Source organism: Phragmites australis, chromosome 4, assembly GCF_958298935.1.
Source record: "Phragmites australis chromosome 4, lpPhrAust1.1, whole genome shotgun sequence".
Classification (NCBI taxonomy): Eukaryota; Viridiplantae; Streptophyta; class Magnoliopsida; order Poales; family Poaceae; genus Phragmites; species Phragmites australis.
Genome location: NC_084924.1, coordinates 2,850,272 through 2,875,159, shown reverse-complemented (window position 1 = coordinate 2,875,159; position 24,888 = coordinate 2,850,272). Strand labels below are relative to the sequence as shown.

General features: G+C 40.4%; 5 protein-coding genes across 7 annotated transcripts; 3 read left to right on the top strand and 2 right to left on the bottom strand.

Annotated features, from left to right (window-relative positions):
- Positions 1-71: 71 nt before the first annotated feature.
- On the bottom strand, positions 72-4,958 carry LOC133915209 (probable CoA ligase CCL12). The gene is made up of 14 exons (XM_062358283.1): positions 4,505-4,958; positions 4,052-4,181; positions 3,600-3,859; positions 3,286-3,487; positions 3,165-3,205; positions 2,714-2,836; positions 2,515-2,588; positions 2,199-2,419; positions 1,727-1,821; positions 1,435-1,651; positions 1,234-1,359; positions 756-854; positions 454-663; positions 72-365 (listed from the first exon to the last, which is right to left on the bottom strand). The coding sequence occupies exons 1-14, from the start codon at positions 4,783-4,785 to the stop codon at positions 252-254; spliced, it is 2,193 nt and encodes a 730-aa protein (XP_062214267.1). The 5' UTR covers positions 4,786-4,958; the 3' UTR covers positions 72-251.
- A 1,292-nt stretch (positions 4,959-6,250) lies between these two features.
- On the top strand, positions 6,251-7,170 carry LOC133915212 (protochlorophyllide-dependent translocon component 52, chloroplastic-like). The gene is made up of 3 exons (XM_062358287.1): positions 6,251-6,263; positions 6,436-6,625; positions 6,728-7,170. Exons 2-3 carry the CDS (start codon positions 6,510-6,512, stop codon positions 6,912-6,914), a joined length of 303 nt encoding a protein of 100 aa, XP_062214271.1. The 5' UTR covers positions 6,251-6,263; positions 6,436-6,509; the 3' UTR covers positions 6,915-7,170.
- Positions 7,171-7,329: 159 nt separating this feature from the next.
- LOC133915210 (uncharacterized) lies at positions 7,330-12,373 on the bottom strand. 2 transcript variants are annotated; one of them, XM_062358284.1, is made up of 11 exons: positions 12,084-12,372; positions 11,526-11,556; positions 11,422-11,435; positions 11,269-11,319; positions 10,818-10,887; positions 9,942-10,008; positions 9,761-9,828; positions 9,218-9,341; positions 8,251-8,290; positions 7,772-7,839; positions 7,330-7,617 (listed from the first exon to the last, which is right to left on the bottom strand). In XM_062358284.1, the coding sequence occupies exons 1-11, from the start codon at positions 12,285-12,287 to the stop codon at positions 7,611-7,613; spliced, it is 744 nt and encodes a 247-aa protein (XP_062214268.1). In that variant the 5' UTR covers positions 12,288-12,372; the 3' UTR covers positions 7,330-7,610. The 2 variants fall into 2 exon arrangements, with proteins under 2 accessions (XP_062214268.1, XP_062214270.1); XM_062358286.1 differs by lacking the exon at positions 7,330-7,617 and having other exon boundaries at positions 7,768-7,839; positions 12,084-12,373.
- Positions 12,374-13,959: 1,586 nt separating this feature from the next.
- Positions 13,960-18,360, top strand: LOC133915208 (5'-adenylylsulfate reductase-like 5). Of its 2 annotated transcripts, none has more exons than XM_062358282.1 (4): positions 13,960-14,258; positions 15,796-15,977; positions 16,109-16,221; positions 17,601-18,360. In XM_062358282.1, exons 1-4 carry the CDS (start codon positions 14,061-14,063, stop codon positions 18,014-18,016), a joined length of 909 nt encoding a protein of 302 aa, XP_062214266.1. In that variant the 5' UTR covers positions 13,960-14,060; the 3' UTR covers positions 18,017-18,360. The 2 variants fall into 2 exon arrangements, with proteins under 2 accessions (XP_062214266.1, XP_062214265.1); XM_062358281.1 differs by having other exon boundaries at positions 13,962-14,258; positions 16,097-16,221.
- Positions 18,361-20,295: 1,935 nt separating this feature from the next.
- Positions 20,296-21,387, top strand: LOC133914072 (uncharacterized). Its single transcript, XM_062357229.1, has one exon. The coding sequence runs from the start codon at positions 21,003-21,005 to the stop codon at positions 21,360-21,362; it is 360 nt and encodes a 119-aa protein (XP_062213213.1). The 5' UTR covers positions 20,296-21,002; the 3' UTR covers positions 21,363-21,387.
- Positions 21,388-24,888: the final 3,501 nt, after the last annotated feature.

Below are 24,888 nucleotides of genomic sequence, written 5' to 3'. Positions count from 1 at the left end.
TCTTGAGCTCGATTTTATATTTGCGTATAATTTGCCAAACAAGACAACTGAAACTCAAAAGGATCGAGGAAGAAAGCAAAAACTACAGAACATGCATCTGATTGGTAGCTCAGTTCAGTCCCTCTGGACGCTATACAATACACCAATCAGTATTCTGAATTTCTCTGCACACCTCCGATCCCCAGAGAACAATGCCTCTTTATTCAAGCCGCTGGTTGTGTAAATGAATTATGAAATATACCCTTCAAAGGTCATAGCTTGCTGCGATTTGAGAGTTCCTGCTTCAACTGATCCCTCAGGACCCTCCTCAGTAGCTTGTTCGATGCAGTTCTTGGAAACTCAGGAACAACTTTGACATAGCTGACCTGTAAGACCAGTAAACGATCTCAGTTCTGTACACATGTGTACATACATCTGATCACTGGTCATTAGCATCAGAAAACGCAAGGTTACCTTGAAAAGAGGATTGAGGTTCTTCTGAATGGCCCTCTGGAACTTGGTTTTAAGGAGATTTACGTCGTATGGGATCGATCTATCTTTCAGCACTGCTAAGATAGCCAGATGTTCTGGTCCCCCACCGGCGGGTTTGATGCTAACTGCGGCTGTTTCTAGCAGAGCCTCATCGGCTCTGTTGCACACCCGTTCTATCTCCACCGAGCTGGTCTGCATATGCAGATGAGAACAATATTGATTTGGTTTCAGAAAATGAAAGGATGGTAACAACGGATTGGAAACATTTAAAGGGGATGTTTAACCTTAATTCCTCCAAGATTCATGGTGTCATCCGCTCTGCCAAGTACAATGTAGTAACCACCTACTGTCCTCTGGATTATATCTCCATGCCGTCGGAGTTGCTACAGCAAATTGGGTACAAAATAAGAGCTTTCACTAGTATGGTTATCTTTTATAACGCTTGTAATTGGATTCGTTCATTTCGTTCAGTAGTGAAATTTCTTAAGGAAAAACCAGGTTAAATGTTGCAAGTTATTCATTGCAATGATATTTCTTGCGCAATCGATGCTAGATGTCTAGATGACATATTTCCCACTATCAGATATGGTGGGTGCCATTAATTTTATAGACTACTGCAAGTGCTGGATCTGTTTAGTACAATTTTTGCAACAGAGTTAGGTAAACAGCCAATCAATCATGTGACTTTCATTGTTAAAATTTGAAATATGGAATGTTCATATAGCAATTTAAAACGGAGAACTAAGATAGGCAAGTCCATACCCTTCCGTTGTAAATGGGCATTCCATCAAAGTAAACCTTATTGTGGTCAGCATTGAGAAGCTGATCAGTAGCACCAAAATATAATGGGAAGAGACCCACTTCTCCAGCACAAGGTAGATCATCAGGCTATCATAGTCAATTAAAACGGTTATGTCTCGAACACAATTACCAGGCTTGGGAATTTCAATTGACGAAACTTACACACGGAGTTCCATGTTCATCAAGTATGACAAACCCAGTGGACATGGATGCACCACTAAGAGCTCCAAAAGCTTGTGGTCGCAAAAGACTCCCCTGAATGTATGAGGATGCCAGCTCCGTGCCCCCACAGCATTCTACAATGGGCTTGTATGAGGCACGTGAAGATAGCCACAGATTATCATCAATATCAGAAGCCTCCCCTGTTGTGCCTAGTACCCTGCAATTATAATCCTATAAATATCCTTCTACCAGATTGTGATGAAGATGAATGCCTTCTGATAGTGCCACTCACCTGATTTTGGTCCAGTCAAGCCCTTTAGTGCAATTACCAGCTTTCCATGACTTCACCAAGCTTGGCACAGATCCTAATACTGTCACACCAGCATCCTGCAAAATATATCGCAGGAATAAACTTGAAGTACATAAGGACAGCATGAATTTCTTTGTATTTTTGTTCTACTATGAATATGCATTGCTCAGATTTTCATAAAACCCTACCTAATTTACTGAGAGAAAAGGACTTTAGCATAAGGCATTAAAGGAAAAAAAATTTGGGAGCAGACAGGTTTGAGGTTGGGTGGTTACTCAGTAGAGGTATGCTAGAGCTATAGACAAACAAATGTGAAGTAAGCTATGCCTATGCTACTTGCACGGGGACTAATGTAACATAATGAAGCTCAAAACCAACAGAACTACAATATATGCAAGTAACAAGGATAAATCTTTTTAGCAGCCAGATCAATATTGTTATAGTCCAAACACACCTGTACAAATTTGCAGAAACCACGTCCAAGTGGAGATCCATGATACAAAGCCAAGGTCGCACCATTTAGAAAGCATGAGTACAGGATTATAGGTCCCATAGCCCAGCCCAGATTAGTAGGCCAGCAACCTATGTCCTGTGGGAGAACATCCAATTGGGCCCATGTATCAGCTGCACATCTTATGGGAGAAAGTTGTGTCCATGGTATAGCTTTTGGTTCCCCTGCACAAGAAGCAAATGAAACAGAAAAAATCATATGTGATCATGAGAATAGTGCAAGCAGTCAACAAAGGAAATAATGTCAGGGTACTCTATACCAGTTGTTCCTGAAGAAAAAATTATATTAGTTAGGGCGCCTGCAGACTGATAGAATGGATAATAAACAGATGACCTGCAAATCCAAGAGACAATATTGCTTATATCAAGAAATTAACTTTCTTTTGCGATGTAGGTATTCTCAAATTTTCATGGAAGAAGATATTCAAAATCAAGAGAAAGAACAAATTTAATGCCTACCTTCCTGCAGCACGAGAAAGAAAATCTTTCCACATCACATCACCATTCCTTAGTGTAACTCCAAGATAACCTCCGGTTGCAGGAACTACAATAGCTTTAGATGAAGTCCCTTGCACAATGCGGCTAAATAATGGAATTATTATGAGCTGTTAGTCTATAATTGTTCAGTACTTAAGTTCAGTTAAGCAAAAGTATGAGTAAAAAGTTCTCCAAACAGTGTAAGCATAAGGTTTCACAGGATACAACCATACTTAATTGCAGAGTACAACACTTACATATTAGGTACAAAACTGTACAAGAAAATGAGTCAATGGTTCTTCTCTAGTGCAAAACTGGACACTAGCACTTCTAAATGAACAACTTGTTTGCTCGGCTTCTTGCCGGTTAGAATTTTGAGCAAATCAAATTAACATAACACAAATCCAAACTAAAGTAAACTGATCAATCATACCTGTAAAGTGGAACTTTCTTCCCTCCTCTAATTATGAAATCCTGAAAACTTGTGAATTTTAGAATAAGCCAGACTATAGTACTAAAAGTATGTATCATGAAAGGCTGGCTTAATGTCTCACCTGAGTAAAAATTGCCTTTGCTTTTGAGACATCCATGCGAGTACCAATCTCCTGAGGTGCAAAACTATCTGCTATTGACACAACAACAAAACCACCAAGGACGATTGCCAAATATATAATGACCGCATTGCATGTCATAGGCATGTCAATTGCAATCGGATCCCCTTTCTGGAACATGGTATCAAGGGCATTTGCAACAGTCCTGAAAACACCAGAGCAAAAAAAAGAAAAAAAAGCCGCAGATAATTCGCAGAAAAACAGAAGGAACTTTTTGTATGCTTCAACTCTAAGTAGTTCGGAAAAGAAAACAATACATCACTTGACTGCGAAGCTCCTTCAATGACATGCGGTTCACGGGATAATCATCGAGGCCTTCATCCCTCCAAACAATAGCTGTACTGTCATCGGTCCTGTTCTGGGAAGGCCAAGGTAGCAGACAACATTCGGCAATGTTAAGCACTGCACCTTGAAGCCATGTTCCTCCTTTCTTTGATCTATCTGATGTATCCAGAATTGACTTTGGTTCTTGTTGGAACTTGACTGCGAGCTGCTTTAGCACCATTGACCAGTAGACCTAAAAAAGCATCACCTAGGAGGCTACGATCACATCGTTGGAGGCAGACTAAAAGTATCCATCCAAAATGTAAGTTCAGATAACCACTTTACACTAACAACTTTTGAAGAAACAAGAAAGAGAGATAATTCTGAACTCCTGTCTGGAAGTTTAGTTACATACAGAGTATTTGGTTAATTTAGAGCAACTGACCTCTTGATTCTCTACGGAAAACCTGTGGAAGAGGTTAAAACTTGATATCGGGTCCTTGTATGATGACCCTAACAGCTTAGGCCCGTTTGCTTCCATCACTCTCCCAAGGTTTGTTTGCTTACAATCAATCCTGTAACAGTCGAAATACTTGTGCCATTAATATCCTTACTATCATACAGTGTATTTGATATAGCAAATACTAATGTTGTGAGACATAACACTACGAATGATGCTATCATATATTCATATGCCTGACTGCTTGGCAGAAGCTTGAAAATTGCATTGCACGTTACATTCACATCAAACTGCTCTCAACACCAAACATCACGCGGTTCATTCACTGTCCATTTTGAATTTTTGATCGAATCATGGCAGCAGAATGCTGAGAGCTACTGGAAAGCTGCTTTGTTTAATCAGAAAGTGGATGGATGGGGGGCACGACCGGCGACTTACAAGGACGGGAACCAGTACGGCGGCGGGCCCCGGGCGGCGCGGTCCCAGCCGGCGTAGACGGCATAGTAGACGAGCTGGTGGAGCGCGTGAGGGTGCTCCGGCCGCAGCACCCCCGCCGCCGCCACCGCCGCCCACACGGCGGCCTCGTCTGCACCTCCCGATCCCCCGGCGGCGGAGCGAAGCGCGGCGAGGAACGCGCCCGCGTCGGCGGCGGCGAGCCCTGCGGCCTCAACGTCGCGCGCCTGGATCTCCCACACGCTCCCCCTCGCGCTCGCAGCCATGGTGGCCGCCCGCGCTCGCGGCTCGCCTCCCTCCTAGCTTCTCTCTGCCGGCCTGCTCGCTGAGACGCCGGCTAGAGTAGCGTTTCTGCGCGCGATCCAGGGAACGAAGCAGGTGGGGCTGGCGCTGTTCGACCCGGTAGGTAGGTAGGTAGGTAGGAGTGGCGCGGCGTGTGCGTGCGTGGGCCGTGTGCCTGCGTTTGGTAGCCTCGGCCAGCTACTAAATACGAGTCTTCTTAAAGTAATTTTAATTTAATAGAAAATTACAAAAATAATATGCATTTTCGAAAAATAGTACCTGTCAGTAATCGACCTGCCGACAGGTAGTAAGACATAGGTGAGGAGTCTATCGGGTATAAAGCGTCTATCAGCAAATCAATCGTTGATAGGTCACCTGTCGATCGGAAATTGATTTTTCGACATGTACTATTTTTTAATTTTCTAAAAGCACGTATTATTTTTATAATTTTCTATTAAATTAGTATTATTTTAAAAAAAGGTCACTAAATTACCCGTGAACCTTGGCGCCTCCCCTAGCAGCTGCGCTGCCCAAGAGCGGTCTCCCGCCCGGGATTGAATGCTTCCAAGTCACGACTCATGGCAGCATTTGAATTTGATATGTGCATATGAATTTCACAGCAGAAAAGATGTAATTAGTTAGTATTACGTGAGATTAGAATTTTCGTGTTTGCACAGGGGCAAAATGTTATGGAAGATCTCAGCCTCGCATATGCTCCTATGATGACATGTATCTTGTGTTTGGCTTTGCGATTTTAGTTGTGCTTTCGCATACTCTAACATGTGTTGCCACGAGTGGTTTAAAACTACGCAAGATTTTCTCTATAGTGTGCTTTCATGATCCATTTGTTAGTGGGTTCATAGCAATATTCTCTCTATAGTTGCCCAACAGGTTGTATCGATCGCCGTCGTTAGATTTCTCGTCATCGCCAAGGGGACCCTGGTCATGTCAGCTGTTCAGAGAGTCATGGTCGTGTTCGCAGTTGTACTGTACTTCACGGCATTTCGCTGGCTTACAGATTTTAGGCTTGTTTGGTTCGTGTCCAAGTTTGCCACGTATAATTTGTCATAAAAAATATGACTAACAAATTCTCATCATAACTGTGACAAAATTAGTAAAAAAAAAGTAAGTATATGACGTGTGGGCTAGAATCAAACCAAAGTTATGATAGTTAACCAAATAATTATCTAAAAATCTATAGCGTGACTAAATTTAGATGTGAATAAAATAAATCCTTCATCTAGGAGAACTTCTATTGCGAGACTACATCCATGTTTGGCTGGGCAACCCCGCAAGTTGATCAGCTGCCACCAACCCCTACCAAGGATCAGCAATCTACTACCATACTTCACACAGGTACTGGTCGCACGTCGGGGTTTGGCTGGGCAAGATCACACCGCGGTGGTTCTACCACATCGGCCAGGATCTTATATTGGATTCAGACATTTACCTCCACGTTGAGGTAACTGAAGGGAAATGTGCGCACTCCATGTCAGGTACACACCATGTTGAAAACTATAGCTTTGGAGAAGCTCCAACATCCAAATTCTGTTCTATCTAAAGCACAGTGATTCAGGTTGTGTGTAAATGCATTCTTTTCCAACTTCATTCTTCCCTTCTGAATCCTTTTACAGGAGCGCAAATTTTTGCCACGGCAGGCCTTGATAACTGGCAGAAAGCTTGCTATGTGTCCACATCGTCACACAGCATGGTCATCGCCTTCAGGAACTGGTTCAGAAAGTTCTGCAAGAATCAGGTTGGCTGGGCAACCCCGCAAGTTGATCAGCTGCCACCAACCCCTACCAAGGATCAGCTCTTGGAGAGGTAAACAAGCCAGTAATCTACTTCCATTCTTCACACTGCCCTGAATCATCAAACGCCAGAGAATTCAGTAAAGCACCATGAATTTTCTGATGCCATCAACAGGTACTGGTCGCACGTCGCGCGGTGCACGAGCTGCAGCGCTGCGCTGAAAGCCATGAGGGGCCTAGAGGTCGCCCTGCAGGTCGCGTCGCTCGGCATCGTCGGGTTCCTCGCCGTCGCAAAGGGGACGCTGGTCACGGCGACTCTCCAGAAAGACGCGGCCGTGCTTTGCTTCGCCGCGTCCCGCTGACTCGCAAATTTCATCGAGAAGAACTTCTACTTCCAAGATTACGTCCATGCCTACAAGTGATGCCTGCGGTTTTCATTGCCAGGGCTCAGGAGTCTGTAGTTTTTTTGTAACTTAATACAACTTAGAAAAGTGTAGGAAGCGCACCAAATTATTTGATACTGGTAGCAGCTGTATATATCAACTAGTTATCTTCAACGCTGGCTAAACGATAAGGGGCAACAAAAGTTAAGAGTTACAAATAAAGTATGTTCTTGCAGTGGTGATATGATCTGGCATTCTGCGACAGAATATGGAATTCATATATGAGATGAAACAATAATCAAACTTCGTACTTATTATGAAAATACGACAATCAAATCTCATCATTCCGTAAAGCAGTAAGCCATATGAGGGAGATTCGAATACTCTCGGCGTGTCTACCAAAATAGAGCTTCTCTATTTGTGTTCACACAAAAATTCCATGGTTTACCATGATGAGAATGTGTTGAGTAAAAATTCAAAACAATGAACAAATTAAAAACACCTCTGAGTACAAAATATGCAGCTAAATACTGGATATTTGGTAACTATGTTTATCTTGTGCTGGCGGCAAGGTTGAAGTTCAGGGCAATAGCAGACGCAAAAACTTATCCAAGAAGGCAAAGTGCACTCGATTCCCATTTGGGCGAACAAAACGGCATCCACAATATACTACCCTTAGGCCCTGAAATACAAAATCGCTTCAATGATTTATCAAGAATTTAACTATAAAAAGGCATATGTCAACCAATGCAGCACTCGCCTTAAAATTAAACTATATAATTTGAATTATTGTGATGAATAAAATAAGGAAATGATAGGCTTTTTCCATGTGTTACCTCGTCATATATGAATCATCTGCTGTACTGACTACAATCTTCTCACCCACTTCAATAAAAGGTGGTGCCTAAGATAACGCAAAAGGGTAATGGAAGTGAGAAATAGTGCAAAGATGACTCCATTGGAGTTTATGGTTTCTAAATTTTCAATAATTATCAATACGATATGCATCCAGAGAAGTTTCAAGACATTAATAACTTATCTGAACGCAAAATCAATGTGCAACGAAATGATATACAAGAACAAAACAGTGGTCATTCAGCAACTACTAACCAGTTCTGTACAGAAATGATTTACAAAAAAAGAGATCCCAAACAGAAACATGTAAGCTGCAAAGACAGATTTTCCGCACACAATTCCACAAACAGAATGATATCAGAGTTATAGAGTGCATATAACAACAATTTCTAGGTGTGCTTCAAGCATTCATTAAAAGGCTTTGTAAACAAACACTACAGAACATTGCCCAACAACTTACAAGCACTGTAAGGCCATTGTCCAGCAAGACCCTTTTATATCTGCATTTAGTACAACACATGAGGTTAGTTAACTGTATAATACTGAGCCTCAAACATCTGATTGTAAAAGATTATGCTTGCTCACAGTACATAGACATAATTCAGCAGTATTGCAGGTTAACAGTGTGAAAGCTCAAGAGAACAAATGTTCTTAGTGTTATATATAATATAAGAATGACTGAATACGATGCTAAAAAATCTTGGCTCTCGAAAGTCCTCTGCACTATCAAGCAATGTATTGTACTCAATAAAGTCTCGGTATCAAATCTCAAGATTACAGGAAACCGTTTCAATACTACAGTATGATTTGGGCAGTCACGAACTATATCATAATGTTATTCATTATGAGTTTAATGGGCATTTGAGGCCAAAAATTATCTCTTGTAAATTGCATGGATCAATGGAACATGTGATAGTGGAATTCGGCACAGCATAAAGGATGCAGGAGCTACTTTGAACAATTCTGGAGTTTTTTTAACAGGTGACCTACTGTTTATTGCTTTGCAAGTAGTGATGAAAGCTAGCCTACTGCCATGATCCAGTGTTCCACTGCTTGCAGCTACTAGCTATGTGTATATGCAGGTAACTTTCCAAGTCTCTTCACGGAGCAAATAAATATTCATCTTGTTCGTGCACCACCAACTAAAAAGCTCACATTAAATGATTGATCATTGCTCATTAGATAGCATGAAATCATATTACTATATAACCATAACCTTATTGCTGAAAATTTGACAAGAATGCTTATTTTGAGCCACAAAGGATATATAGAAGCCCAGCATATTCACACTACCTACTAAAATCAAACCCATAAAAGGTGGTAAATGCAGCAAATAACCAAAAGTCGTTATTTACAAATATATAATAAACAAATATTAAAGAAATAATAATAATTGGATGATGGAGTAATATAAAATAAAAACTTACTGAGGTTGAGCAGTTAGCCCTTTTGTATGAGGCTGTGCTTCAACAACAGTGCAAGTCACTCGTGGAGGAACCGAAGCAGACATTGGTCGGCCGTCAAAGTACTGTAGGGTCACCTTCATTTCATCTGTTATAAGAGAGAAAATAAGTAGGGTGTCAAGGCGTCCACAAACACATTATAAACCAATTTCCAAACATGAGCAAACGAAATCAACATGGACGCTGCAAATTCAAAAGTTGGTGAGTCGCTTAGTCATTGATCTCTTTACAACAGTTGGAAACTATGAAAAATTAAGCCCAATAATACAATGCAACTATAAAATTCACAAATATTGGTAAATATCAGTCTTATGGCAACACAAGTCTTCCACTTATATTAATCTAAATTTAAATTTCAGTAAGCTTTTATGTTATGAAAAGTAATACTACAGCAGCATCAGCTTTCATAGATGAGAGAGGGAGTCGTAAAAGGCAATTAAGTAGCGCATTTTTATTAATGAAAACCGTCAGTATTCCTTCTTGCTGTTGATTAATATTCAGTTGGACCTTTCAGGTATGCAGCTGCTTTGCCAAACAACTCCTTTGAAACTTCAAGTTGCTCAAACGTTTCAGGCCTGGTAAAAAATATACCAGAGTAGATCATGATTAAATGAATGTAAATAAATATGCACAGCATCAAGTTAAAATGTGAATAGTAAAAATAACAAAAAAGGGAAATGAAACCTACTCCATAAGTGTCACAGCGTCTCCTTCCTGATACAAATATGTGAATGCCTTCTCCTCAACAAAAACCCCTGAATGTATAGACAAAAGGTATGTAATGATTAGAGTACCATTATGAACATGATTATAAAAATTTAAAACCTAAAAAACTGAACCAAACTAGTGTTATCATAGCTCCGAACTGACACCGGACTGAATACTGTTGGGCAAGCAGGCAGCCAATGTTTATTCTTTCCCAATGTCCAGAGGTGGTCAGTCCAATACAAGGATATTATCTCAGGATCTTTTGCAAAGAAGTTGGCTTGGCAGAAAGGCAGGAACTCAGACAGGATCCAGTTGAAACCAGATTATTTTGGATGGCTTCTGACAAAAATCAGTTAGATCTGGTGCATATTATTTATTCCCCTTTTCCTCAAATCCTGTTAATGATAATGTGCTTCTGTGCATGGATAATGTCAAATACGGTCTAAATCATGGCAATTAAATTAAATACAGCATTAATAGAATACTACATCAGTCCAAAGAGGCTCTTGGTCATAACCGGTATACGAAGTGTTGGTCTTAAGACTACCAACTGGCTGGTTAATACATACCAGTTTCTAGAACCCTCATCATGATTGAGTAGATTCTAGATGGTCATCAATTCAACTTATTTTTTCAATCTTGTTCCATAGGTTGTGAGACTGTCTAAAACTGGATTGATGCATGAATGCAATGTGATAAACAGAATAAAGCTGTCCATGTTAAACGCACAAGAGTTCATTCAGTGGGAAAGGTTACATATGACTGCATGGGGGAAATTAGGCTACAACATAAAGGCATATGTGGCTATTTCTAGCTGTAAAAAAGTCTTTTCATAAGGAAAAAGAAAAAAATATACTCTCAAGAGCCTCATCGGTACGGAATCTTTCTATTATTTTGTTTCCAGTGTCAACATCCCTCAGTTCCACCTGCAACACTCAAGAGTTGAGAATAGAATTCAGTTCGGTAATAAAATTAGACGAATAAAATCAAAGCATCTTTAGTGGTTGCTAGCAAATTGTAGGGATCAACCATATGCAGTTTAGACTCTGTCCATCCATATTTCTTGGTTGTCTAGCCGTTTATCTTACTGTACTTGTTATTTCTCTTTCACATTCTGTTGCTAAGTTATCGTTTCCATGTTCTGTTACTAAAGAGTCACTCTTATGTGATGTTAATTGTGTCTGGTGCCATACCTTCAAGGAAAAAACAGGCGTATTTTACTTTGGCTGTTACTTGCGTGTTGCAATAGTGAAGTGTGAGGTGTCAATTGTTGCGACAGATTAGAAGAACGAAACAAAATAACTGACCTGTATTGTGGCTCCTCCTCTTCCTTGATGTGAATGCTGTGCTTTTATCACCTGAACAGAACACAAGCAAGTCAGGGAAGGTATAAACTAGTGCCAAGTTCATGCAAAACAGTAACTATAACAGGTTGCAGAATACAAGTAACACTTCTGTACCTGATAAATGCGACCTTGATTTTAAGGTTCACCAAAGGGATGGATAAGTAATAGTCCGCAATGCTTGAAGGAAAAAGTAAAACAAAAGAGATGTAAGCACACACCTCTTTTCTGTATTACATTTCCAAGTTTCACCTACAATATATGAAGTTGGTCCCGAGTCAGAGTCCAGAACTGAAGAAAGAATTCGGAGAACCAAGCTAAGGATATCAACATGTTATGAAATGTTTTTGCATGTATTTTTTAGACCATGGGAAGCCTTCCTGCTGAATGCTAATTCTAATCAGATTGCTTCAAAAGAAAAACCCATTCCAGCCGTCGCACACATTACAATTCGTAAATTTCACAGCATGTATTTGACGAGTAACTGACTAAGACGTCTAAAGAGAACAAATAAACACCCAGCTCCACCCTATATAATCGTTCTAAACATGAAACAACATGCCTCGGTAGCCTTGACTGAATGAATTATCCCATAAACAAGTTAGCAAAGAAATGGGGTACTCTTTTCCCCCAACAAATCTTCTTCTTTTTGCAGTGGATTGAACAATACAACTGTAACTAAAACAGTTAACTGCATATAGCTGTTAAAAGCCAAACTAAACCCTTGGCAAGGATCAACGATCAAATGAGCATAGCAATAGAGTCAGGACAATCCGTACGTCGGATCCGAGCATCTTCGCGCCGCGGCGCTGGGTGGCGGCCCACGGCGCGGCGGCGAGGGAGCCGGCGCCAGCGGTCGGGGCCCGCCGGGCCGCGGCAAGGGTGGCGACGGCATGGGCGTTGCCGTGGTGCGAGGCGGACGAAGCGGGGAAAAGAGGGAGGCAGCGGGAAGCTTCCAGAAGCTTCCGCCGGAGGATCTGCATCGCGAAGTCGGCCGACGGTTGCCCCTGCGCCTTCGCCGGGAGGAGAGAGAGGAGAGCAGGATCTCACAGATGGTGGTATGGGCCGAGACCACCATTTGGGCTGAACTTAGGCCCACGAATCTAGGCCTTCTTTTTTCGAAGTTTTCTTGACAACCATTTGGTTGGTTGGAGCAGGCTTCACCAATTCGTTTGACATTAGAATATTAGATCTCAGCAAATTTTTGAAATTCGTGAATATCAAGTAAATAGCTTAAAACTTAGTGAGTCAAATTTGTAAATTGAAGAAAAAGTCGATCGAATCGATACCTGGTAACAGCTCGATTTGGACAAAAATTGACCGTATTACACCGAAAACTGAGCGTATTTTTGGTATTGAATGCATTTCAAATGAATTTTTTGAAAACCGAATTGTAGTGAAGTTCAACAAAAAAACTCCAAAATGGCTCAACCTTGTACAATAAATAACTAATTCATCCGAGCTTCAAATCAAGTGAAATAAATTTTGTTGGTTTCCTTGTAGCATGATCTACATGATACAAATATTTATACTCATAAAAAAGTTGAATATTTTCTGTTAGAAAATGTATTAGTTAAACCTAGTTAAATACATAGTTAAATATTTGCTAATACAAAAATCATGAAACCAATTTTGTTAGTCTTCTTACATAATCCTATGTCTTTTAAAAATACATAAACTCATGAAATAGTTATTGTAATATGCATGCTTGTGTAAATGTGTAATTAATTCATAACTAACCCATCACACCTCCAAAATTAGTGAAACCACTTTTTATTAGTTTACTTATACTATGCTTTATGTAGGAAAAATAATGGTAGAAATAAAAAAGTTAATTACAATGTTGTTTCTTAACATGTTCATTTTATGCTTGTGCACTTTGTAAAAATCATGGAGAAATTAATAAAACTCTAAATGAAGTAAAATGAATTTTAGAGATTCTCTTAATATATGCCCTACACCAAAAAATATGTTTATATGTTAATCTTTTTCTTAATATGATGGGTCAAATCATCCTATTCATACGACCTATTTTAACATTTTTCTTTTTTAAAAAGCTTCATCTTCATGAAATATGATACAAATGATATTTTTTATTTTATTTTCACATAGGGTCTTAGAATTGTCTCTAGTATTTTTAGATTTTGTGATTTATTTTATTTTTTTTGATTTTTTTGAATTCAAATTTCAAAATCGGGCGATTTCTAAATTTGGTGCGGACCATATTAGCCGATATTGGCAATATTCGAGCGGTTTTCAACGGATTTTTAACCCTAGTTGGGGCATCCTAAAATTTGTCTTTTTTTAATTTCTCATTGTACAAATAACTTTTTAAGTTGAAAATTTTATGACAGCAAGATGATAGTATCCTGTACAGCATAATTTTTTTAAATTTTCTATGATCATTTACAATGAAATGGTGTATTTTTTTAATATATCGTCCGTTAAAAAAGCGAGGGACAGGCGACAGCCTATAGTCATTGTTTTTTCAAACAGCCTATAGTTACTATTTGAAAATTTAAAGAAAAAAATAAAAAATCTCCTTTTTCCTGAGGAGTGGCCCTGAAATCCAGAAAGATACTGACGCGTGGGGCCCGCCTGTCCCCTGCCCGAGGTCAGCCGTCGTTGCAGAGAGACAGCGCCAACCAGCCAAACCGCGGCAGCACAGCACACGTACCCATCCCATCCCCAAAATAACCTCGCGCAGGAATTTCCAGAGCGGAAAAATCGAAGGAGAGAGAGAGCGAGGGAGATAGATGATGCGCTGCGCCGGCGCCGCCGTTGCCGTTGCCGTTGCCGTCGCGCTCCTCCTTGGCGTTGCCGGCGCCACCGCCTCGGGGTCCCCCGGGTCGGGACATGGAGGCACATGCGCGCGGAGGGGCTCGCCGCCGTTCCTCCACGCCATCGGATCGCGCTGCCCCTTCGCACGGATCGAGCCGTCCCTGCCTCTCGAGGTAGGCGTCCTCTCTCATCCTCCGCCTTATCGGCCGATGCAACCCCAACCCCAACCGCTACCAGCTGCCGCCAGATTTCGCGAGGGTAGCTCTTCTTCTTCCGGTCAAACCTTTACATGCCAATGCAGCCAAATAGTGGTGATATGATGATATCGCCTGTCAGTATGAAATATACGATTTGGGTGCAAAAGCGGAGGTTGTTGTAGAGAGACAGAGAAAGATGGCGTCCTTTTTTGTGAATAATATTCCCGCCATGATGTGTGCGAATCTCTTGTTCGTGGTGAATTAATTCTATCTTTAGAAACTAAAGCAACAAAATTAGCAAGACGGGGACTTTCAGAAACGCAATTATGCAATAACCGGAGTAAATGAGGAATCTGGTCGGCGAATGAACGTTTGGAGGTGTGAAAATGCGTTGATGAATGCAATCGGCCAATAATAAACGGGAGCAAGCTAGGGTAATTAAGAAAGGGTAGGCAAATACGATTGATGCTATGAAGGATAATAAACAAGATGTCAGATGCATTTTGGGCTAGAGGGAGTTTGGGAATTGGGGCTCATGTAAGATTCAAACGGAAGTATGGGGCAACACGGCAGCAACAAAAATAGCATGATTATGTGTGTCTGGGTTTCAGAAAAGAAGCATGCATTTAGGATGCAATTAGGATACCCAGCGGAATCATAATATAAAATGATATGCATGTGTTCCATGCTTAATCAAAGCAACTTAACGGGACTGGAGCAAAGTAGTTTGTTTAGTAACATTATTATACAATCCTATCTACGAGGTATGGCAGCAGTAATCTTCTTCTAGATATCACATGGCTAAAAGAGTGTCCATTTGCAGTGCAGCAAAAACTGTGAATACTTTTGACTTCTGGATGCTCTGTGCGCAAGCTTGCTTGAAATATTAGTTGTTTGTTTTGTTCCTTAATATTTAAATTTTAGAACTTCAGTTTATTAGCGATAGATCTATGTAAATATTAGGAAAATGTAAAATCAACTTGTACATGTAGGTACATGTACTGTCCTAACCCTCCAAAGTGCTGCAAGAGTTAGGCAAGGACATTGCAATGATTAGAATATGAGATGGCGGTTTCGATTTTGAAAGTTTTCACCAAACTTGAGGTATATTTGATTGGTGGTGATAGTACATGTGCACCCATGTATAAAGTGGAAAAGCCATATTGGAATTTTACCATCATTTTTATGTGGACTGGGTGAATTATATGTCCTTATCTTTTGGTTCATTTTGGCACTGAAATGGGAAATATTGTCGACCTAAAACTGTTACATCTATGATGAGACTCTTAAATTGTGTTGATCGTACCGATTTTCTGCAGATCCATTAACCAGCTTTAATGTCGGTCAGCCACTGTTCACACACATTTTACTTGACCGAAGAGCCCTGTTTGTCACTTGATTAAGTGAAAACCCTGGCACTGCAATGAATCCTGATAATCCATATTGCAAATTCTGGCAACTTGTGGTTTTTTCCGTAGTACTCCGTACTTAATATATGTGTCTTCTACTGAAGGTGAGAGGAGTGGCTGTTGATACAGAGTTGAACCTTCGCCGTAGGGGTGCTTCATACTCCATTCTCTTTTACTCTGCATGGTGTCCGTTTTCAAGCAAATTTCGACCAATATTTGAAGCTCTCAGCACTATGTACCCTCAGATACAACACTTTTCTGTTGAAGAATCTTCTGCTACGCCTAGGTACGTGAATGTTGAACGCTTTAGTATTTATCTGTTGAGTTGAGGAAATTTGTCCATTTTTGAACAATATTGTTTGTTCAGTGGATTACTGCTCATTGAACTGCATTTGCTTACTGTAGTTTGTTTTCAAGATATGGCGTCCGTAGTTTCCCAGCCATTCTTCTCGTAAATGAAACTGCGATGGTTCGATATCGGGGTTCAAAAGATCTCAACTCTCTGGTAGATTTCTATAAAGAAACTACAGGTACCATCGCTACTTATTGTGTTTATGCATGCATTGTTTACTGACGATTAGAGATTCTTTCAAATATGCCTTACTTTTGAGACTTGAGCAAATCTCATGATTGAGAATATAGTCCTTGGGTTCCTTTTATCGGAAGTTCCTTGGACTATTTTCCTTTAGTATTGTAATCCTTTTGAATCGGTTGAGTGCTTTTTAGTTTTTATATTGGAAATTATTACTGTTGCTATGGTGAATCAGCAGCACCCATGGATGACTCTAGTGCACCCATGATGCTCTTGACTCCCATGTGCCCCGGGAGTCTGGGACTGTATATATATCCTATATCCTAAAGGGCCAGGATTGGCTAGCTCTAAGGGGCTCTCCCTCACTGTACCCACTATTCCTGATGCGTGGGCCCGCACCATAGCAGCACTGTAACTACTGTTGTGTAGCACTATAACTATTGTTCCCAGATGTTTAGCAAAAAATAAAAAAAAAATTATTTCATTCAAAAAAAATAACAAAATATCTCGCTCATTTATTCTCTCATGCACATGGGACCAGAGAAATCCAGCGTCTCCCTCCAAAAACTCCAGTCGCCGGCCCAAAAAATCCCCGCAACCTCATTTTTTTCAAATTAGTACTTCTTACCTGTTTTCTGCAAAATAATTTTGGACAACGAACCTGTGTGTTGTGCTGCTATTCAATTACCTCTGCATATAATCTTTCCCTTTGCATCTCGCTCATTTATTCCCTCATACACATGAGATCAGAGAAATCTAACTTCTCCCTCCGGAAACTCCAATCGCTAGCCCAAAAAATCCTCGCAACCTTATTTTTTCAAATTAGTACCTCTATTAATCTTTACTATGCTACCTGTTTTCCACAAAATAATAATTTTAGACAACGAGTCTATATGTTGTGCTGCTATTCAATTACCTCTGCATACAATTTTTCCCTCTGCACCTCCATTTGCACTGTAGTATGTACAGGCGAAGCGTACCAAGCCAATCTGCCTAGTTCTTACTAAAATGTTCTACTCTTTGAGGCTTTTGAATGATTGATGCTTGTGAATGTACACAAACAGCATGGTGTAATTTTTTTGGGGAAATTGGGCATTCTCATAGCAACATGTCATTATAATATGGATTTGACTCCATTGTCCAGACAACTAAACAGGGATATGCTGCATGCTGTTCGATACATGTATATGTATAGTTTTTATTTACCCTCTAGTATATGGTGTTTTCTGTATATGTACACTCACACTTCTACATGTAGCCCCTTGGCATGGAATAGATCTTAGTTGCACTTCGTACACATGCTATATTTGTGGATAATTATATCATTAGGTCGCTTGTAGTACAAGCATTTTTCTGAAGGATGTTTTCCTGCTGCAGGTCTTGATCCAATTGCACATCTTGATGTTGATCAGCAAGAGAGTACAGGAAGCTTGAGATCAGTCATGCCATGGGATCGATCTCTGCGTGAAATGGCAAAAGACGAGCCCTTTTTGCTGCTTGCAGTTCTCTTTATCATCCTGAAGGTTGTGGCGCACTTAGTACATGTTGTGCTCTCTCATCTGAGAGCCTTCTTAGTTGTGCGTGTCCGAAACTTGAACTTAAGGATCCGTAGGGGATCAAACCAACTCTTGGAACGAATATTGAATGTGCTTGATGCGAAGAGGCTTTGGAGCAAGCTTAAACTGAGCAATAAGGCAACGGACCTAAGGAAAGGAGCAAGTAACGCTCGAGCTTGGGCTTCCTCATTTGCTTCTGTTTCATTGGGTGAACCGTCCTCTTTGAGGCAAGCATAGCTTTTTTTTTGAGATGCTGTTTGTTAGGGTAGCTGCTCACATGGTCCGAAACCATTTAATCTTTGTTTCCCATCCTGCTTTGTATCATTGTTCTCTGTTCTGTGCAGTCAGACATGTGGGAAACCTTACAGGCTTGTAAATTTTGAGGACATCCTGTTGTAAATTAGGAATACCCTTGCATTTGCTGGTGCAATGCCTAATCTTTCTGTCCATTAACTACATAAAATTTGCGATGTATGATGAACATCTTTGCAGTTTTTTAGATTTCTTTCTGCTGTTTGTGGTATTGTATTGATAATTACACTGTAATCACCATTAAAGAACTTGGTTTCACTTTGTTATTATGTTATGCATCCTGTAAAGAAGGACATGAAGGAATAGAATATTCTTAAAGAACTATTCACAAATATAAACGCGAGAAAGTTAGCAATTCACGTATTAGAATCATAACTTTTACATCAATCTTCTTATACCGTTATTACTTTTATTTTTACTATTACTAGTATATTTATTATCATTATTATTATTTTTTCATCATGTTTTTGTTGAATCTTATGGGTTTCATCTCTAGCTTATTCTAATTTGTTTGGGACAAAAGCTTTGTTGTTGTTGTTTGTATTCTCTTATGCGCCAGCATGAAGAGCTTGAATCTGGCCCGCTAAGTCCTGCTCTGATTTGTGGAACTCGGTTGTTATCATGAGTTGTAAGAGCTACTTTATTGTTTGGAAGAAACAAGATTATGTGAAATCTGAAAGGCTCTCTTTTAAGTGAATTTTGTTATTTCCTCCCATGATTTGTTGTTTAAGTTTTCTCCGAGTTTACATTGTTCTGTGCATAATTCTACTCAACTTGAATTCCTCCAGAAGCTTCAGAACAGGTGTCTCCTGTACCTGCCGTGCTTTACTGGTGCGTATATCTTCCTTTCTTAGTTCATGTTTATTTCGTTTATCTTCTCCTTTGCTTGACCCTCCTCTACTATGTTATGCAGTTTCTTGTGAATTTGATTTGACTTGCATATAACATTCTGGAAACATTCGTCATAACTTGATGGAAAAGGATGGACTTCGATGCGGATTAGGTGGCAGTGGCACCCTAATTCTGACAGTTGCTGACATGACAGTTATGACGAGCCTAATGGGCTGGACATGGCAGTTATCAGTTATGCCGTGTAACTAAGGCTACTGAGCAGAGGGGGTTAAATGGACGATCCGGTTTGGTACGGTACAGATTTATTGAGGTACGACTTGTTTAGACCCGTTAGCTAAATGGATCGTGTCGTGTCGGTGCACGTACCGTGACTCTAGCCTAGGTACGGCCTATTTAAGACCGGCCGTGCCATGTTAGCCCGCGGCACGGTAGGTTCGATGATTTTTTTTCCTGTTAGCCCGTGAAAAATTAAAAAAAAATCACAAAAACTTGCTTTCACTCGAAATCGAACACCCAACCTTCTACTTGGTAGTCAAACACACTACTATTACACTACATATACTATATGATATTAGATCTAAACAAATTATATAAAATACTAAAAAATATAAACAATTAAATGGACCATGCCGTGCCGGCCCGTCATGTCGCGGCTCCGACCTAGACACGGTTCAAGTTATCGTACCATGCCGGCCCGACCCATTAGCCATCGTGCTTGGGCTAAACCAAAATAGTCGGGCCTCGTGCTGACCTATTTGGTTCGACTCACTTGGTCATCTTTACCACTAAGTAACGTAGTGCATGTGACTATTTTAAAAAATACCTGGCACTATTCAGTGTTCATTCGCATAATTAAATATTGGGAAGTACTTCTAGAATTAAGCAGTCTAAATAAGACTACAAGGCTTTGTTTGCCATTGCGAACGCTTTTTTCTTACCTTTTGATGAAGTAGTTAAATTGAAAATATCTATTTTTGACATAACAGTAAAATCTTACTAAAATTATTTCAGATTTTCAAAACTAAGTAGATTCCACATATTATTCTGCTTATATAATTGCTTTCTTCTTATGGATTGGTCCAAACAATTTGCATTTCGGCCTTACTGGATCATACAGAAACATGGAAAGAATTGAGTAGAAATGAAGGAAGAAATTCCCAGTGATAGGCCCCAAAGAATATTTTCACTATTGGCACCTAGCAAGAAGGTATGGCATGTTTGGTTTGGTGCCCGCTCAGCCAAGCCAAAATTTGGCCAGAGATCAAATTAGAGTAGTATCAAATTTTGACTGCTAAAATGATGTTTGGTTTAAAGTCAAGCTAAAATTTGTCCCGTTAAATCTTTTCGAGCCACCATTTTGGCCCGAGTTGTGCCAAAAACACAATACAAAAATTTTAGCCGGCTAAATTTTTTCGAGGTATGACCAAATTTTGGTCTCGCACCAAACAGAGACCAAATTATCAAAGCACGGTCAAATTTTGACTTGGCTCACTTTGGCTGGTAACCAAACACGCCCTAAGAGCCTAAGCCCACACACAAACTCTAAATTCGGTTTGTCATCTCCCTTGGTGCAAGAAGTGTCGCCGTTCCCACTGATTCTTCTTCAGTTGTGTCCCTCCATAAAAAAAGGAAAGTATCATTCCACAAAACCACTTGTATTGATTCCTGGGAAGCATTCATTCTTGACCTTGCATCGTAGTTGCAAGCAACTTTGCAACTATCCCTGATCTAAACCTGTCCTTGCATTAGTTTGCCATGAGCAGTGGGGTTTCCATGGATGCAATCAGCCTTGATCAGTGGGAGCTCCTGCCTGACCACAAGAGCTCCTTCTTCATGGAGGAGTGCATCAATGGCCATGGCACTGTTGATGGTAAGGATCAGCTTGTGCTCGGCGCCAAATTGGTACTGATCAACATGGACCACTTCACCTCTGCATCTCACCCTCCTCCCTATGATTGCATCCGTATGGGCATGATCCGGTCATCGAGTTCAAGGACATCAGTGTCGTGCAGGTGGAACCGAAGCGAGAGGAGATCGTTCCTACGGTGACTGAGAGCAGATGATCAAGTGTCCTGCTGGTGTAAAGGATATTGATCAGGATGAGGTGCTAGTTGAAGCTACACCTGATGATCAGTGTGCTGAAGTGGAAGAAGGCATCAGGAAAGTAGGTTTCAACGTGGTGAATCTGAGAGTGCATGGCGTTGGGGCACTCTGCTCGTTTGGGGTTGCAGCTGCCACATTCTGCATCTTCCTGCTTGGTGGCAAGCAGCAGCAGCAGCAGCAGAGGCAGAAGCAGAAGCACAAGATCCAGCTCCAGATGTGTGCTGATGACGAGGTTTGTGGAGATTTCCTGTTGTCATCTGCCAATTCAGCATTTTTAATATATTTACTGTTCCTCATGGGCATGTTCTTGGATTAAGATATTGCTTACTTAACTTATACGCTGGTGCAAAAATATTGGAAATAATCTTTGGATTTCGACTGGATTACAGAATGGAATCTTGGAATAGACTATGGCTAAAGCACTACTAAATAATTGGGAATTCTGACAATCTTTGCTTGTTTGATCTGCAGAGCATTCAGCAGGTTGTGCTGCAGGCGTCCAGACTGAAGCAGACCTTGTCATCAATCATGGGAGGTGCATTACCATCCACAAGGCCAAGCATATCATTTGGAGGGTACTACCATGGGTTTTGATGTGTCAGAACTTAGAATTTTATGCAAGATAAAGTATTACATATTTAGATCCAGTGTTTTATAGTTTGCTCTGTACATTCTGTATATTGGCATGGGTCAACGTCCCAGTTTCCTATGTGTCTGATGTATAAACTTAGAATATCTTATGTATAAAAATTATATAACTAAATTCATAATTCAAAATAATTTCGTACTATATAGATTTTATAAATATAAATAATATATTTTATAAAAAAAATCTTAATTAAAATTTAACTTCAAAGATTGAGAAAGAAAATACCTACCATTTCCAGACGGAGGAAGTAACACCAGGCACACCACCGTACACATGCACCTACACAACTTGTACTAAAACCGGAGATGTTGCTCTGTCGGTGATCCAGGTGCCCTGCCGGCTCAACAAACTGACAGCACTGCTCCTTCAATGCAAGATCCGTTACGGCACACCAAAACTGAGCAGTTATTGGCATCTTGGCGTGAGCAATGAATGCTCTTGCTGAATCCTCCAGCTACTTCTCGGGGGAAAAACAGTATTAGAACGTTCGGCAAAAAAAAAAGGCTTTCAGGGAAAGCGAACCATAAAGATGACCAGCAAATCTATATGAAGGACATGCTCAATCTTCAATCTATATATGTTTGCACCAAGATCACTTTAGTGCAGTTGGAAACAGGGCCGGATGTGCGGACTATGAACCCCGCTTGTTCTCTGGGGCCATAGATAGAGGAGAGAAAGAAGAAAATAGAGAGAGAAGAAGAGGAATAGGAAGGAGAGGAAGAATAAAAAGAGAAAGAAGTGGAGGAGCTCTTTACCTGACTGTCCTACGTTCGCCACTGATTCGAAATGTAGAAAAAAAATCCTTTTATCCATGTTGAAATGAAGCTGTATATTTCAAATTCAAGCGTTCCAAACACGGCCTTACAGCACACGGCGGCGCGCAGATAAGAAGAGAGAATCCTCCATGCATTGCTCGCTTCCACGGGAGAAAGACAGGTCCAGGACCAGATGCAAAAGCGTGCATATGCGAAGAGGATTTTTGGTCCGTTGGTCGAGCGCAGCAATGGTGCCCTCCACGTGTGCATGTCCATGCATAACCCTGTCGACTGATCGATCGAGATCGGTTGATGCTAACTTCACTTAACCACCACGTGTTTGTGCTTGACCCAATCGATCGAAAAGAAAGCTCCATCTAACGACAACCAATTGATTGCCGGCGCGATCATGATTCAGTTCGTTCGTTTGCATCACCTCTCTCTGCATGCACGTGTTTGTTCTTATCATATTCATAGCTTTTTTTTAATAATGGAATAAATATTATAGCATTCAGCGTGAGCATTCGGTCTCAGAAATTATTACAAAAGTTAGCACTCAGACTGCTATATCACACATCGTGATAATAGAATAACTTATAACAATGAAAGATAATGAGAAACTAAGTTGAAATATGACTGGTTTTACTTGTGATGAGTGATTGATATTAGTATTTATTTGGCTCGATGATCTTCTGTTTTACATGAGCTTTGATGTAATTTGAATTGATTTGGGATTTTATTTGAGCATATTGATTATGGATTAACTGGAATTAGAGTTGTAGATATGCGTTTTCTTGTCTCATAGTGTGCATGTGATGAATACAACTTAGTTGTCGACGGTGGGATGATCGGGGCTAAGCAAAGTGCTTGGTACTGAACGATCAAAGAGGCCGAACGGAGTCAAGGGTGATTCTAACTGAACACGTGGAGGTCAAAAAAAAGCATAGAAGGTGGATGAAGACGGTGTGTTGACAAAGTCAAGCGAATGGAATACCGGTGCATGTGACAAGGCGATCCGAGGGATCGGGAGAGGGAGAGACTTGCTGTCAGTCAGGATTGCATGACAGAGTATACGCGTCGACATCGAAGCGCTTGCTTAAGGTGTAAGCCAGCGGTGAGTCACGCTTTGAGAAGCGTGCAGCCGGTTTTGCGGTTTGGCTTCAAAATCGTGGGAGGACTGGAGGAGTACGTGGCACCATCACGAAGCTTGCGTCGAGACGAAGCTAAGTCATGAAGGCGCCACGATCGTCCGATGAATGGATAAGAAAATGAACCAAAATACTCTCGATGGTAGGTAGAAGTATACTACAAGAGAGGAGTATTTTGGAAAAAAAGCTAGAGAACTTATGAATCAAGTTTTCTAGATCTATAAATAGAGAAGAAAGGCTACGAGAGAGTTTGAACCAGCCACTTGAGCCCCCTTGTGCCACCCATTTTAGAGCTTAGAGCTAGGCTTTTAAGGAGATAATGATGAATGCTTAGCTTATATAATAAGTAACAGTTTTAAGAGATAAAAATATTTGTAATCTGCCTAACTAGGGCTCATCTCTTTAAGTAATAAAGTTTATATTTTTACATATGCTTGAATTTCCCTCCTTCTAGTTTCTCTCTATTGGTTCCCTTGCAAGTTTGCAAGTTTTTCGGTCTCCGGTTTTGATTCTCGTTTTGGTTTTTATGGCTGAAATTTTAACATCTTGTGAGGTCATTCTTCTTTTTACTAGAGGCATAAAATTCGTATACACATACTTATGTGATAAGGTCTTAAATTCTCTTGCCTCTAGACAATCAACTTGAAGAGTTTCGTTGCTCGGTGTTTATCTTTTCTTGTTTCTTTGCAAGTTGTGATATTTCAAGTGCTAAGACACATAGATTGATCTTAAATAGAACCTATTACTCATATACCATCCGTGAAGTCATGTTGCCTCTATTTTTTCTTGTTAAAACTTCTCTCTATTTTTTCTTCCACTTGAGGTGCGTTGGGTGATCCAAATAGGAGAAGGCCATCAATTTTGTAAGAAATTTGTTGAGGCACTTAATCACCCCCCTCTAGTCACCATTTCCGTTCCTACAGATAACATAACTCAAAAATAGATAATTTATTAAGTAGCAATCCTATCGCTGAATCTCCATCCATAGTTTGCGAAAAGCTCATCACTGTAGTCTCAAGATTACGGCATGCAAGACGCATCCTCTCCTTGTCTTTGTCACACTTCTGCAGTTGCGTCTAGAACTGGAGCCAATATATCCCTCTGTACATTACCTGCATATAAGTTTTACAAGGTGATTTATCAAAAACTATATTATTGCTGCCAAGACATAAAGCCCAACAAAGAGCAAATGCCCCAGTTAACAATAGACTCTTATCCTTTGTACCCTTCCCAACCAACCAATCTCCAAATAAGTTGTTCATACTGGAAGGAAGATTCTAGTTAAAAGCA